Source organism: Schistocerca serialis, chromosome 3, assembly GCF_023864345.2.
Source record: "Schistocerca serialis cubense isolate TAMUIC-IGC-003099 chromosome 3, iqSchSeri2.2, whole genome shotgun sequence".
NCBI classification, from domain to species: domain Eukaryota; kingdom Metazoa; phylum Arthropoda; class Insecta; order Orthoptera; family Acrididae; genus Schistocerca; species Schistocerca serialis.
In genome coordinates this window covers 67,954,149-67,971,006 of record NC_064640.1, presented here as the reverse complement: position 1 = coordinate 67,971,006, position 16,858 = coordinate 67,954,149, and the positions used below count along the sequence as shown (strand labels likewise).

The window sequence follows — 16,858 nt, the reverse complement described above, 5'->3', positions numbered from 1 at the left end:
CATTCCGCCGTCAATTCAACAAACAGCCGCCTCGTCATAAGCAAATTTATGAGTGGCATCACAGATTCGTAGAAGATGGTTGCATCTGCAAGCGAAAAAGCACGGGTCGTCCACGCACATCGGATGAAAATGTCGAGCGTGTCCGTGCAGCTTACGAAAGGAGCCCTAGAAAATCCACGACACGGGCAAGTCACGAACTAAACATGTCTAAAACAACGGTATGGCGCGTTCTGAGTAAGCGTCTGCACATGAAGCCGTACAAACTGCAGTTATTGCAAGCATTGCGTCCTGACGACCACAACAAAAGGTTCGAATTTTCAACTGCAATTCTACAGGACATGGAAGAGGACAATTTTGCTGAACGATTAATTTTTTCAGATGAATCAACGTTTCACATTTCTGGTAAAGTTAATCGGCATAACGTACGAATTTGGGCGAGTGAAACTCCGAGGGACGTTATTCAACATGAAAGAGACTCACCAAAGGTTAACGTCTTTTGTGCAATTTCGGTAAACAAAGTTTATGGACCTTTCTTTTTCATGGAGAAAACTATCACAGGAACCATTTACCTGGACATGTTAGAAAACTGGCTATTTCCTCAACTTCAGGAAGATTCAAATCACTTCATCTTCATGCAAGATGGCGCCCCACCACACTTCTCTGAACCTGTACGACGGTACCTAAATAACACCATTCCAGGACGGTGGATTGGAAGAGCAGGAGCACAAGATCAATGTCATCGTCTGTGGCCTCCCAGGTCACCAGACCTTACTCCCTGCGATTTTTATTTGTGGGGGTACATAAAGGACTGTGTTTATGTCCCACCTATGCCCGCTACTCTTCAAGAGGTACGACATCGAATTGTTGCGGCCGTGAATTCGGTAACTAAAGACCAGTTGCGTCGTGTGTGGCAAGAAATGAGATACCGGTTTGATATTTGTCGTGTAACAAATGGTGCTCATATTGAGGTACAGTTTTGATATTTGTTGTGTAACATTTGGTAGTCATATTGAGTGAAGGACCGTTGGAATTGTGTTTCTATCATTTGTAGTTTTTGAGAAATAAATGTTTGAAATCTGCTCTTTCTTTTTGAAACGCCCTGTATATTTGCTTCAATATTTGTTCTTATCTGTCACTCCACCTTCTTTGGCATTCTTCTGTCTGGTGCAAAAAATAATTCTGTGTGATGTACATGTTTTTTTACACTTGATCAGCATTCAAATATAATCAGCTTAGAGCTACAACAAAACAAACACTCAAGGTAGACAGATGTGAAAAGACCTTTACCAACCCCCAAACTGAACTGCAACATTACGCATGTTCAAGGGTTATTACATTTTCTATTCATTTATGATGTAGCTAATGATGTATTGGCTAGTGTGACTTTGAAATTTAATAAAAATTTGTGACAGTAGTAGAGTTGCTAGTCTAGTGGTGTTTACTAAAGCAAAAGTTGTGCCAGTAAGACCATTTAAAAACCTAATTACAACCATTTGACAAGTGGTAGGAATAAAAATAACACAAATTAAATTACTTTGTGTCGTCTGGCCTAAAAAGTTAAATTACAAATTGTATCCTATTGTGTAAAGTTTGAAAATACTACTGTGGTGCAAGAGATATTAACCTACTTGGAAGGTACAAATTGAATACTTAGCAAGTAAACTTAACAACTTAGGATTTCCAATGTGTATTTTGTCAGGTGCCACAAACGTAGACACCAGAAAGATAGTCTATCGCTATTTTGAGTCAGTTGTTCATTACGGGATAATCTGGGAAAATTCAGCAAATGTCGTGAGCTTCCTAGTATTAAAAAATAAAATAATTAAGAACGAGTGTGTTTCCGAAAAACGTGTATCATGTTGACCACTATTAAAAATTTAAGAATACTATCTGTTCCCTCTCTTTAAATATATAAAGTGGTGATATTCTTATGTAAAAATCAGCATACACTTGACACTTTCCATTTTGACCACAACTATAGAATGTGCCACAGACAGAATGTGCCACAGACAGAATGTGCCACAGACAGAATGTGCCACAGACAGAATGTGCCACAGACAGAATGTGCCACAGACAGAATGTGCCACAGACAGAATTTTAAACTCTTGACTCACCACTTAAAACCCTATGCTTTCATGCCAGAGTATATGAGGTTAAAAATTTACAGTAAAATAAAAGGCAGTAATATATTTAACATGGATATGGTTTCACTGAAAAAGAGTGTACTTTACTCTGGAAAAGTGTTGTTATACTGTTCAGGAATTCATTGAGAACAGTTTCACAGTTTGAAGAAGGAACTAACACATTTTATGTTTTGTATACTGGAAGCTATAGAATGTATTTTTGTAGCAGTATCTCAGAAATGTATATAAAATAATACAAACTTTAGTATTTCTTTTAAAAATATTTCTTATTGTAAATCTTGACATGTCTCCCATATGTCAAATCAGATGAATTGAAAAGTGTCTGTAACAAGGTGAATAAACGAAATTTCACTGCTATCTGGAAATTGCTATTGGATGAAAATATCAAAGGTTCATTCTGATGTTACCTCTCTCCCTATATAGCTGGCTACTTCTGGTGTGTTTTTGTAAGTGGTCAGTCAGCTATACTTTCCAGAGTTATTTATTTTGCCTTCAGTCTGTCATTTAGCTAGGATTTTAATAGCACATTTGAACATTGACAAAGTTGACAATTTTACATTCTGCATGATTGAGTTGGTGAATGTGAGCGAAAATGGGAGAGAGTGATTGTAATTTTAAATCATTTATAATGTGTGCATTTTTAGTTTTACCTCTTTCAACCACATTCATCTCAGACTATTCTAGCAAGGGTGCTAATAAACCCACTGTTGAGTATTCTAAATCAACAAACACACACTTTCACCTACATTTGTAAACTGGCATACTGAAGCTATAAGTCACAACTTGAGATTGTAACACTTAGTTGGTAATATTTTGCTTATGTTAAGCAAAAGTCTGGATTTGAGTTCCCTTTCCCGCAGACAGGTTTAATATATCTGAAAAGTTTTGTTCTGGAGACACCAACTTGACTGTTGAAACCTATGATGGCAAAGTATGAAAAAATTCACAATTTTTGTCACTTTTAAGTCTATCAGGAAAGAGTTCTTTGAGTTGTTGGAAATGCAGATGATAAACGGGTATTCATTGGACAAATATATTATACTAGATCTGACATGTGATTACATTTTCACGCAATTTGGGTGCATAGATCCTGAGAAATCAGTACCCAGAACAACCACCTCTGGCTGTAATAACGGCCTTGATACGCCTGGGCATTGGGTCGAACAGAGCTTGAGTGTCGTGTACAGGTACAGCTGCCCATGCAGCTTCAACACTATACCACAGTTCATCAAGATTAGTGACTGGCGTATTGTGACGAGCCAGTTGCTCGGCCACCATTGACCATACATTTTCAATTGGTGAGAGATCTGGAGAATGTGCTGGCCAGGGCAGCAGTCGAACATTTTCTGTATCCAGAAAGGCCGGTACAGGACCTGCAACATGCGGTCGTGCATTATCCTGTTGAAATGTAGGGTTTCACAGGGATCAAATGAAGGATAGAGCCACGGGTCGTAACACATCTAAAATGTAACGTCCACTGTTCGAAGTGCTGTCAATGCGAACAAGAGGTGACCGAGACCTGTAACAAATGGCAACCCATACCATCACACCAGGTGATACGCCAGTATGGCGATGACTACTACATGCTTCCAATGTGCGTTCACCGCTATGTCGCCAAACACGGATGCGACCATCATGATGCTGTAAACAGTACCTAGATTCATCCGAAAAAATGACGTTTTGCCATTTGTGCACCCAGGTTCGTCGTTCAGTACACCATCACAGGCGCTCCTGTCCGTGATGCAGCGTCAAGGGTAACCGCAGCCACGGTCTCCGAGCTGATAGTCCACGCTGCTGCAAACATTGTCGAACTCCAGAATGAGTCGTGCTTTGGTAGCTCAGATGGTAGAGCACTTGTCCGCGAAAGGCAAAGGTCCCGAGTTCGAGTCTCGGTCGGGCACACAGTTTTGCTCTGCCAGGAAGTTTCACTGTCGAACTGTTCGTGCAGGTGGTTGTTGTCTTGCAAATGTCCCCAACTGTTGACTAAGGGATCGAGACATAGCTGCACGATCCGTTACAGCCATGTGGATAAGATGCCTGTCATCTCGACTGCTAGTGATACAAGGCCGTTGGTATCCAGCAGGGCATTCCGTATTACCCTCCTGAACCCACCGATTCCATATTCTGCTAACAGTCATTGGATCTCGACCAACGCGAGCAGCAATGTCGCGATACGATAAACCGCAATCACAATAGGCTACAATCCGACCTTTATCAAAATCAGAAACGTGATGGTATGCATTTCTCCTCCTTACATGGGGCATCACAACAACGTTTAATGAGGAAACGCCGGCCAACTGCTGTTTGTGTATGAGACATCGGTTGAAAACTTTTCTCATGTCAGCATGTTGTAGGTGTCACCACCGGCGCCAACCCTTTGTGAATGCTCTGAAAAGCTAATCATTTGCATATCACAACATCTTGTTCCTGGCGGTTAAATTTCGTGTCTGTAGCACATCATCTTCGTGGTGTAGCAATTTTAATGGCCAGTAGTGTATTTGAAAAACAGTGTCATGGCTTGTGATATCAAAAGAGGATGATGACAGTGTTTTTCACCAGTGCACATAGTGCATACTTTCTCTGGACAACACTCTTTTTGAATAAGAAGGCAATCATGAAAGATTTTATATTAATAAAGATTAACTGAAATACAAGAAGCAGATTTACATGTGTTACTTTGTACATACTTCACACAGGGATTTTCTGAAGCACATGGTGGACCATACCTGTGTGTACATCTGAGGAGAAAAGATTTTGTCTGGGCAAGGGCAAAAGATGTACCCAGCATCAAGGGAGCAGCCCAACAGATCTCCGAGTTGTTAAAGAATTTGGAGTTGGACACAGTATTTATCGCAACAGATGCTCCAAAAGAAGGTATATCTGTGCAAATAGTGGAATATTTGATTCTGCAGTGTTCTACCTTTAATAGCTCTATGTCTGTTACATCAGGCTATGTAGACATTCTTGTATCAGGTAAACAGAGAACTAGATTAGCTTTTACCCTTATTGTTACTGTTACTTTCACTATGAATGGTTAACTTATATAAAGCACCTGTTTCATTAGTAATATGTAGGGACAGGAAAATATTGAACACAAAACAAAGAAAAAATCTGCAGTTTTTAGCAACATAATGCAAAGTCAGTGATGTTTATGAAATATCAGAAAATTTGGTATTTTTCCTTATTCCAGTGTAAAAATATCATAAATTTGAGGGCAACAGAAACTGATATTACTAAGTGATAGTTGCTGAATGCTGTAATTGGATTTTGAACTTTTTGCTCTGCACTCAGAATTGTTCTTATCATAAAATGACACTTGATGTCCCTCTTAAAGAACTGTGACTCTAGATGTAACGCTAAACAAAAGTACCTCCCATCAGTGTTTTGACTGGTTTGATGTGGCCCGCCACTAATTCCTCTCCTGTGCCAACCTTATCAATTCAGAGTAGCCGAACTTATCCTGTGCAGCTCTCTCTGGTACCATGGAACTTATTACTTGATGCCTTAACAGATGACCTGTCATCCTGTACCTTCTTCTTGTCAGTGTTGCCTGTATACTTCTTTCCTCACTGATTCTGCAGAGAACTCCTCATTACTTACCTTATCAGTCCACCTAATTTTGAACATTCTTCTGTAGCACCACATCTCAAATGCTTCCCTTCTCTGCTGTTCTGATTTTCCCACAATTCACGTCTCTCTGCCATACAGTGCTGTGCTCAGACATAACATTCTCAGAACTTTCTTCCTCAAATTAAGATCTGTGTTTGATACTAGTAGACTTCTCGTGGCCAGTAATGTCCTTTTTGCCAGTGCTAGTCTGCTTTTTATTTCCTCCTTGCTTTGTCTATCATGAGTTATTGTACCAAAAACAAAAAAAGACTCATTTCTGAGAGAGCTGTAATTTGGTGCGGCAATTAAACTGTATATTTTCATTTATGCAAATATGAATCTGAATAGTGCCAAGTACAGCACTTTAGCTGTGCAAACACGTAAATCAATGTGTCATCTGAATCATGTATCAACAGAACTTAGACCCAAGTCTGCACAACAGATCACGCTGTCACCACAGACTTCATTCACAAAACCGTAAAAGTAATATTGAATAAATATTGTATATTGTCAGCACTCAAGTTTTACCACCTGACACATGTTTGCATGACATCATGTGTCCCATGCTCTGATTGGTTGATTGAGCAGATGTCATATTGATTCATGTGTTTTTGAAGATATAGTGCCCTTTTTGATGATTTTTGTATTTATAATTGGGGACTACAAAAAAATACAGTTTAACTGATGCACCACATTAAAGAACTCCACAAAACACTTTCTGTTTGGTATGATTTGTTGTACAGAAAATTGAAAAATCCTATGTTACTGGATTTAGCTGCATTCAAAGTTAAAAGTGCGTATTGCATCATTGTTGTGGAAAATTGAATTTTGATGATGAAATCAGAAAGATTTTGAAAAATATTAATGGATGAATACTCGGACAAGGTGAAGGAAACAATCAAACACACTGGGTTGCACTTTCAGACTAGGCTAATAAATCTTTTGACCATGGATCTGTGTAATCTGTGTTCACAGTGTTAGGGTCCAATATCCTCCCACCCTGGAATATTTTTTATATTTTGTCACATTTTTTGTAACTTTATTGATCTGCATTACTGCAGAATGTGTGTTATATTACAGCAGCTATCGTTGATTTGGCCGTGTCCAGCATGTTAGAGTAATCTTTACCCAGTGATAATGCTCTCTGAAAGTGTGATTGTTGCTCTGTGGCATGCGCTAGGTGTAGCACTGCAGTAGCATGTGGACAGTTGGGGGAGGCATTGGTTGGCTGCCTTCACTAAATGTGCTCAATTTAGTGGTGTGGTTTTGAATTATGTATTCAGGCTAATTATTTGTGCTGTGTTCTCACATTATTAAGCATGACAGTGGCGAGTGAGCAGTTGCAGTATCCAGTCAACACAGGTTGACCATGCTCGCAATTGCTTTCAGACTGGTTATAGACTGATTATGCAAACTGCATTCTTTTTGTCTTAAAGTTTCAATGTGAAGTTATTAACAGTGTATTGTGGCATATGGGACATTGCTAAAACTGAGTGAAGTTAAGCAGGTTTTAAATGAATGATAACTTGAGTAATAAATCATATAGTCAGTGATATGCTAATAAATGTTATCAACTCAACCCTCCATTGCAAATAATTTTTTACTTTCCTTACTATATTTGAACCTTCCATTGTCTGCTTCCTAAAAATAAGAAATTATATAATTAGATCTTTGGAGTAATAAGGAAGGAAGCAGCATCAATCATGAAACACCAACTGGGCGTGTTATAACCAGCCTATGTTCTTGTTTCAACCATGGAATGATAGTGAACACTATTAATGCTGACATGGAAGAGAGTTTGTTATATGTACCTAGAACTGCTAGTGTAAGCTGTCTAAGATATTCTCTTCATAATTTAGTGGAAAAGCAACTTTCCGTGCCAGGAGCATATGTGGATATTGCCAAATTTCGGGTGTTATGCTAAAGCCTGTTTGTCTTCCTTATTCAAATTTAGACTCTAGGCGCCTGAGAAGTGTTGACGGATCAGCAGCATAATGTCTCAGGAGAGTACTTTGAAGAAATGACGCTTTTTATGAAAAACTTTTAACAGTGCATGGTTGCGAAGTTATTTTTTCTTTAATGAAATAGGTGTAATATGTTGGACATGGGTGATTTCTGTTTCCAATAATGTTAACAAATGTGATCTGTGATGTCAATAAGTTTATTGTAATTAATGGACGTATCATCATTTTTATCATAACACCGAAGAAACAGTGAAATAAGACAAAAATAAGGAACTTATGGTACTTTAAAAATAAGCTCTCAGTAACTAATAACAAAATTAGCAAACAATAAGGTCAAAATTGGCAGAAAATGCCAAAAATTTGCAGAAAGTAACATCAAAATTGGTAGAAAATAACACCCAAATTAGCAAATGATAACCCAGAAATTGTAAAACAATGACAAAATTTTGTCATGAAATAAAACTTATCATTTCCTGTCCTTAGAAATATACAAGATGCATCTGAAAAGTTTGGTGAATGGTCTCAAAAAATAAAGGCCCTCAAAGCAATCACAATTAGCTCATCATCTTCCGCGTTTCCCTCGGATGGAAATTCATGAAGGATCTAGCCGCTGCTGTTGAAAAAAGTGATCAATATCATTTTAATGTTTCATTTTGTCAGCCAGCTTTTTTTGGGAGGCAGGGAAAATGAAGAAAACCATTCTATTGTCTGTCACTTGTTCTCTGGATTGTTTTGGTAGCATCATGTCTCATCTCCTGTAATGATGTGGATACCCAACAACATGACCATGGTACTTGGAACAGTTCCACAAAAAGTGTTTGTTGACAGTTTCCAACAGCTTTACAACTGGGGTCAGAAGTGTGATGTAGCTAATGGTGAGTACTTTGAATGACAGTAAAGGTATTTTGTTTGTGACTCTTGTTTCCTGTCTTTTCTGAGACCAAACTCAGATGCACGTTGTATATCATGTAGTCAGATTGCTGAAGAAGTCACACAGTTTTTAAGTAGTATTTCATTGTGAACAATGCTAGCAGTGAGACATGTGATTTATATTAGACAGAGCCACAATTTTTTAGTGTGTGCAATAGGATCGAAAACATGGTAATACTCTTCATTACCCCTCTGAAATTTCTTGACTCATGCTCCCTCCTTTAAGGCCCCAGACAATGGTTGTCACTTGATACTGCCTCAAGTGAATATACAGAATAAGATACGTATAAGTAGCATCCCTAATTTTTATGTCGACAGTTGCTGTGAGTGGCTCAGTGTTATCACACTACAACAGTACACTATTCGTTATTAAACAATTATTTTTTATATGAAAGCAGGCTTCAAATGTTTCTCAAATGTATTACTAACTTTTTTCCGAATTTCCACTGCAGGTGCATCTGCTCTTAATGCCCTATATTTTATTTGTTGTGGCATAGTGTACATAATAATGCATTTCAACACGTCCAGTTTAATATTGTACATCTTTTGCAACAAATCATTAAAAGCATCAATAAAAATACAAATAACAGTAATAAACTTAATAAATCATTTTGAATTTAACATAGGTTACTCAATTGAGAAAACCAATTCATGACCGGTTACAATTATTTATGAAGATAATGTCTGCACCATTTGCACTGTTCTGTTTATTCAAAACCACCACTGCTTTTGACCTGTTGTGGTGTTAAATAGACAGAAAAGTGTAACTGGTGTGGACATTTTCTTCAAAACCATTACCACAGTTCCTGAATCGTTTAATCACAAAGTAACACTATTTGGTTTTTTTGTTGTCTGTTCAAAGCATTTAAGTGTAAATTCAGATATGTTGCTGTAGAAACTGAAGTTAAGAATGTAACAGTGGCTGGTTTAAATCATATTTAGTACTTACAGTCCTGAGCTACTTTATGCGATCTGCATAGAGAAAGTTGATAGTTTTTCCGTATTTGAAGCAGTTGTTACTGTTAGAAAGTTTTTAGTGTAGTAGTAACCGTGACATTAATGAAAAATATAGATTTTGTAATATAAATTAGTGTGTATTAGATTGATCTTGAATTGACATATGACTTCACAAGGTGACTTTTTTTATATCGCCATTTTTGAAAACTGAAAAAAATTGGTCAAGGGTACATGAAAAAATTTTTCAGAAACCAGTATAATTACATTATACAAAAATACTTAATATAATGAATTACATATTATCAACTGATAGTGCAACTTATTGTTAGAAGATGAAATGATAACATAACCAAAGTACTGTTATCATATTTGGTGATACCTTATGATACAATTATCAGCTCTGTATTATATATTTTGAAGCATAGTAATGTGCACAGACTCATTACACTGTTAGCTTGCATCTTAGTTCTACACTTTTTCAGTGAGCTTCCTGTGACTCTTAGAGCACTCTGTTCATTATTTTTGTTTTTCCCCTACTTCAGTCTAAGTTATTACAAGGAAATGATTTCAAGTTAATAGTCTACAAGAGTTTGACTGATGAAGATAAGACAAAAATAATATCTCATGATTTTGAGGATTTTCTCTTTGATTTCTTGAAACATGATTGTCTCTCAAATACCGCAGTGTTTGGCACACAGTCAGTGGTTGTCCAGTTTTCTCACAGAGAACATGGCACTAAATTCTTGCTCTTCTGTTGAAGTCATCCATGTTCTTCATGCATGATATCTAGGGGAATAATGCCATTGCTTGTACCTGAAGGTGTTTGATGACATCTCTCTTCTTCTTATTTACCACAGAAAGTCACATATGAAAATAAAACTACTAATTTTGTACTGAAAGCACTTCCAATGAAAATATGAAAAAAAAGTACTGAGAATTTCATTATAAACATTCTTTTCTGCGATGTCAGAAATTTCGTCTTAAACATAATCCATATTTTGTATGCAACATGATCTGAAAATTCAGTCTAACTATCTTCAAACTCAGGAAGTGACTTGTGAGCTGTTTTGTCATCAGTAAAATAGTCTGACCATGTTGACGCAACGAAGTGCATAAGCACTGAAACATGCCATGGTGAAGACCCACAAAAAAAAAGAAGTACTTTCCCAGCATGCCCACACCATCTAGTGACCAATGCTGTAACTAGAGTCGCTACTGAAAACCCAATTATGTGGGAAGCATTAAAAAAACTTCACAGCACTGCAGAGAAATGTTAAGGAAGCACACCTTTAAAATTACAGGTGGTGGACATTGAGGCAAGCCAGTTGCACCTGTATTTTTACTAGGGGGCTGGCCTTAAAATGTTACCCAAAATGCTACTGAAATTTCTGGCACAGTTCCAATAATGCAGACAAGAGAATGAATTTATTTACCATGGTTTCATGTCTGTTCCTTGTGAAAGACCTTTCATCAAATGTAAAAGTCAGGCAAGTCATGTTTGCGAATGGCAGTATTATAGTCAGTCCCAAATGATGTACACATATAGCAACAGCATAGATGATAAAATATTTTTATGATAATTGTAGTTCATCCCTTAATCTTTAAAGAATGTATATATGCACAGTAAAGGGGTAAACCAGTTATTAATGTAATATGTGAACAGATATTAAAACTTTTGGATTTTCATAAATATAGGAATTTTATTTTGAAGGGAGAAAAAGCTTATTCTGGAGTTCTTAACTTGCTAGCATCAGCACTTTTTGTTACAGTATTCTTAGCAAAGAACTCTTGAAAAGAATGAAAACGTTCTTTTTGAAAGTAAGCAATAAGAATAGTATTGCCGTATAATCATACTATAGATACTTTGTATTGATTTTCAAGAGAAACAAGCAGGCTCAGAAATATTTCTCCTTTACAACTCCTGTGCCATAGATAATTTTGTTTAGCTACTTGGTTCTATCTGAGACTAACATATTGTCATTATTAAGTAAAAATTATTTTCACTATTTATATCCTTGCTTTTAAATGGACACCATGCACCCTACTATGTTATAAAGATGAAGAGGGTTAAATAGGTTGTAAACACATCAGAACAAAATCTGGTACCTTTGAGGGATTATTAAATGCTCTTTGCAATTTTCTATTGCAGTTACAATGTTAGTTTTATTGCATTTTACACAAATCTTTTAGTATTCAAATGTTTTTGTTTCTTTTGCAGAGTTTAAAGAACTGAAATCATTTCTGAGGGGATACAATGTGTTAAGATACAAAGCCCCAGCTAAAGTGAAAGAGAAGTACAAAGATGGAGGTGTTGCAATTATAGAGCAAATAATTTGCTCACATGCAAGGTAGTATAGAATTACAACTGTAGTTTCCTTGCACAGAATTTATATTCCCTTTTGAGCACATATGCTGCAAAACAAAACAAATCATTTTTGGTGGCAGCATATGAGAGGCAGTCATCTTTCAGCATAAGTTTTATGTAATCATCTATGTATTTGCTACTGCTATATGTGTTTGCTTTTGTTTGTTACGTGTGTGAGAAAAAGAAACAATGTCCTTACTGTAAATATTTCTGTTATTGTAACAAATGTCAGGTAAATCATGCAGAATGTTTGAGACTGTTTCAAATCTCTGTCTGCTTTCTCTGATTTTTTTCTTCAATTTTCTTACATAACTCCAACTGTTTATGAGTTCATAATGCAGACTGGTGGCTCTGTAAGTAAGCGTTATACTAAAAATGCTTGACATTTGATACCCAGTTGTCCCAAAGATTTTTTCCTGGGAGTCATATCTGACAGTGTTTTGTTTTGGTGAAACAAAACTAGCTATGTAAGTCATCTCCAAGTTTAGAGAAAGCAAGGACATGCCACCACCATTACGACCACGTCTACAAATTACTTTGATGTTCAAACCAGCTCTATTTTGAGGACAAGCATACTTTTGAATCCAGAGAGGAGCTACTCTGAACAAAGTAAAGTATTTAGTTTTACAGTTTCTGCAATGAACACATCCACAGTCATTCAGTATAAAATGTTTACTGCTCCAACTCAAAAAGTGACTGGCAAAATAGTGTCATTACCACTTTTAACAGATGTAAATTTGCTCTCAAAGAGAGAAAATTTATGTTAAAATGTTTCATTTTCTTTGAAGCTGCAAATAATCACAAGCTAAGAATAACACATTCTCTACAATCAATCACAGAAATACAGTAGTTCACTGTTCAGAAAGAAGTGACAGCATTCAGGCTTTTCCATAGACATTGTGTCACATGGAAAACTAGTCAAAATTTGAATCCAGACTGAGGTAATCATATGCTGTCTAGTGTATGGTGTGCAATTTGATATAATACTCAAAATGAATGAAAGTATCAAAATCAGTGTGAAAGTCAGTTGTCACGATTGATTATGTAATGACAGTATACATAAACACAATCTGTGGGAAATTAGCTGGAAAGCTATGGCCAGGAAACTTTAGATACCAGTAGCACTGGAAGTTACAGGACCAAGAAGGTGCTGCATACTTCAGATACGTGGAGATAGATTTGAGGGAAGCAGAAGAACAGAAGAGCAATTATCAGCAAAGAACTGCAAGAGCAACTTTATTCACTGACTTCATTATACATCTAAAACTCTCAAACTTTACAACATATGTTTTGTTCTATTCTTACAACCGGTTTCATTGTAAAGAATATCTTATGAATTTGCTGAACATTATTTGTGTTTCTTGGTTATACTCAGTTACTAAACTATTTTGTGAGGTGGGGATACCCAACCCATACTTCATGTCTTGTCAGCACTGCAATGTTACCTCAGTAAAATATGGTGCTTGGATGTTTCATTTGTACAACAATGAGAGTGCTATAAGTTTTGCTAAATAGTATGGCCTCCAGTGATGTTCTCATGCCCCATGTATTGGCTTACAGGAACAGATGACATGTGATATCCTCTTTTTAAAATTACAGCATATGGCTACAAACACAGTAATTCGCAGTTGAATTGGAGGTAGCTGTTGCATTGGAAGAAAGGGAGGGAGGATGTGGGGAGGGGTGGAATATATATGAGAGAGAGAGAGTTAGTACCTTGTGCTACTCATCAATATGACAGTCAAGTGTACAATGAGAAATATCAGCACATTTGTGCAGGACCACACTTTCAGACATATTACTGATGTGAAGACACTGGTTTTTCACATGCCACCATGTCAGGGTGTACTGTGAGTACTTTGATTTGGGCAAAATCTTCAGTAGTTGTCCAGTAGTTAACTGCTGAGAGAAGAGTCATAATTAACTGCTGAGAGAAGAGTCATAACATGCAGAAACACCACCTTGCTATGGATTGCAGAAGCAATCCCTCCACCAGTGTTCACCGCATGTTGCAAGACACAGAGATAAATATGGTCAAAAGAAAACTGCTGTTGAAGGCTTGAAGTATATTAAAAAGGTCACGTGGACTGATAAGCTGCCGAATACATTGGTATATGCGAGTGGCAGGGTATAAGAACATCAGAAAACAAATGAAGTATAACACCTGCTTGCCAGTACAGCATTGTTTAACTAGGTGGTGGAAGGTATTCTTGTGTGGTAGGTGTTAACATGAGATAAAATTGGACACTTGATACATGCCACCCATTTTCCTTAACCAGCAAAATATACTGGGACTTGTAGGCATGTCATCTGAATGCAGTGTTCATTTGGAGCTCCCTGCAAATAATCAGTATCATGAGGACTCCTGATGTACTGTTTACCATTGAGCAAGATGAGCACCTTAACACAATTCTGAACAATGACAATGAGTTTTAGATGGTGTTTAAACTGTCGTGGATCCTCAACATTACTAGGTAGTTGATTGTAATAAAATGGCTCACTATGATCGCTCATATTGTATTCCTATCATTGTTTCTTCACTCTGTTTATATTTTGTTGCTTCTATACTATTTTCTTCCATGCTGGTCACTTCTGTATAAAATCTGCCATTTTTCCTTATGTGTAATTACTCTAGTTCTTTTGCATTCATTGTTGCTTTTCACTTAAGTTCAATTTTTCCAACTCACTGTAAATTGTTATCTTTCCTTTAATACCTTGAAGACTGGGCAAAGGACTCAGTTCAACTGGCTGATACTGTGTGTTTTCACATTTATTCTGAACTTTATGTGCTACATTCTACTGCACCTACCATTTGAAAGAGGGGTCTTTTTCTATGGAATACGACAAAGAAACATAGACTTACAACAGTGACCATTTTTTTCTGTATTGATCAAAATTTGTTTTCACAGCAACAATTTTTTTTGGTGTCATTTCCTAAATAGGCCAGATGTTGATACTAAAAATAAAACTGTTTGAAAAAGTAGTTCTTTCTATTGATAATTACTTAGTTACAAATGCCTTAGTTTGAAAATTTTTGAAGGTTTTTGGGAAAACAAAATTCCTGTTTCACATTCTTCACAATAATACCCATATATTTTCTTGCCACTTTCCCAGAGCTTACCTTGGTTCGTTCTGCACAAATCTTGCCTCTCCTGAAAGGCCATTTTGACCTTCCTGTAGTCAGAATAAATTTAAGAAAATGTCTACCACCGAGTCTGTTTACAGGTGAACTGTCTTGAGTGGAAGTTGATGTAACAAGGCCTCCTTCGTGTATAACAGCCACTGCCAATTCAATGAGATGCGTGATAGTGGGCCTCGACTTTTTACGTAAAACATACAATGTTTTTCTTGAAACTGAGGAAAAAAAACTTTCTTATGCCACTTTACTTGCTTCCTCCCAAAATGGTGGTAGCTCATTAGCTAGTTGTAATCCACACCAGTGTTGTTTGCGTTATAATCCAAAATACATGCAAGTTTCATCTTTTCTATCATTCCCAAGTTTGTTCTGACATCGACGTTGGATGCAGTCATTTTGTGTTTTGTTATCAAAAGAAGTACATTCCTAGTTAATTTCCATTTTGCAAACAGCAAATTGTATTGCCTATGAAATGAAAGTTAATTTTTTTTAATATAAGTATCATAGAGTACCTTTATACAGACAAAGCTGAGAAAGAGCCGACATAGGTCTTACGTTGCTTGTCTAATTGGAGCTATGTCACTCGTCTCCAAAATGTTAAAATTCTTATGGTTGCTGTGTATCAAAAATAAATGTAAAAATGTTTATTTTTCTTCCTTGCATATATAAAGTCAAAATACCTTTCTCTGTAATTGCAGGTACTTTATTGGATCATATGAGTCAACATTTTCATTTCGTATCCAGGAAGAGCGTGAAATAATGGGGTTTCCTACTGAAGCAACATACAATAGATTGTGTGGAGATGGAGTGAGGAACTGCTCAAAGCCTGCTCAGTGGAGAGTGGTATTTTAATAAATAAACATGCTGTTATTAATTCAGTTTGCACAAAACAATCCTGGTTGAGATAAATGACCAGTGATAAGTTTCTTCTGTGGAATGTAAGATGACCAATAATTTAATACATTTCAAATAGTTGTACATGATGCTGTTAATCTGTTTCTGCAGTAAATTTCCACATTACATTGTACAGAGTTTGTGTTTCTTGTATGTATGTGAAGCCAACCAAACATCGCAGTTTTTTACTGAAGATACTGGTTTTCATCCCTGTTTGCCTTTCAGCTTTTTTAATTTGTGTAACTGGAATGTCTATCATGATGCTGATATGTAAAAGTATGTACTGTTCTACATCTACATAAAAGCCACCAGCCCTACAGCACTTGTTCCACATGTTTATGGACTGCTTGGCTACCCCTGCCAGTATGCATTCAGCAACTGCAGTATTATCACATACACTATGGCCTGGATGCAAGACTGTATGTCAGCTGGTTGCTCACTTCTGCTGCCAATGTTCATGGTGGATGGCACCTTATTACTATTGCTAGTCATTCCCTTTCCTATTCTACGCACAGATCAAGTTAGGGAAAGGCCTTCATAGGAGCTCTAATTTATCTTACCTTGTCTTTGCCAGATGTAAGCTGGTGGCACTTCGTCGCAATTGCTGGTTCCTCAATAGTGTTTTGTGAAAAGAATGTCACCTTCCCTCAAGGGATCCCCATTAGAGCTCATGGAGCATTTTTGTAATTCTTTTCTGTTGATCAAACCAACTGGTAACAAACCTAGCAGCATGTCTCTGAAGTACTTCAATGCATTCCTCTAAACCAACCTGGTGGGGATACTGAACACTCAAACAGTACTAAATTACTGTTCACGTAAGTGTTCTATACACTCTCTCTCTCTCTCTCTCTCTCGTTCG

At 36.9% G+C, this 16,858-nt stretch overlaps 1 protein-coding gene across 1 annotated transcript in view; it reads left to right on the top strand.

The window, feature by feature from the left end:
* The window catches only part of LOC126469721 (GDP-fucose protein O-fucosyltransferase 2), a 102,920-nt gene extending 86,788 nt beyond the window's left edge, over positions 1-16,132 (top strand). Inside the window, exons 7-9 of the mRNA XM_050096913.1 lie at positions 4,841-5,018; positions 11,823-11,952; positions 15,804-16,132. Coding sequence (XP_049952870.1) covers positions 4,841-5,018; positions 11,823-11,952; positions 15,804-15,957 — 462 coding nt within the window. The 3' untranslated portion in view covers positions 15,958-16,132. The remainder of the gene's footprint in view (positions 1-4,840; positions 5,019-11,822; positions 11,953-15,803) is intronic.
* The last annotated feature ends 726 nt before the right edge of the window (positions 16,133-16,858 follow it).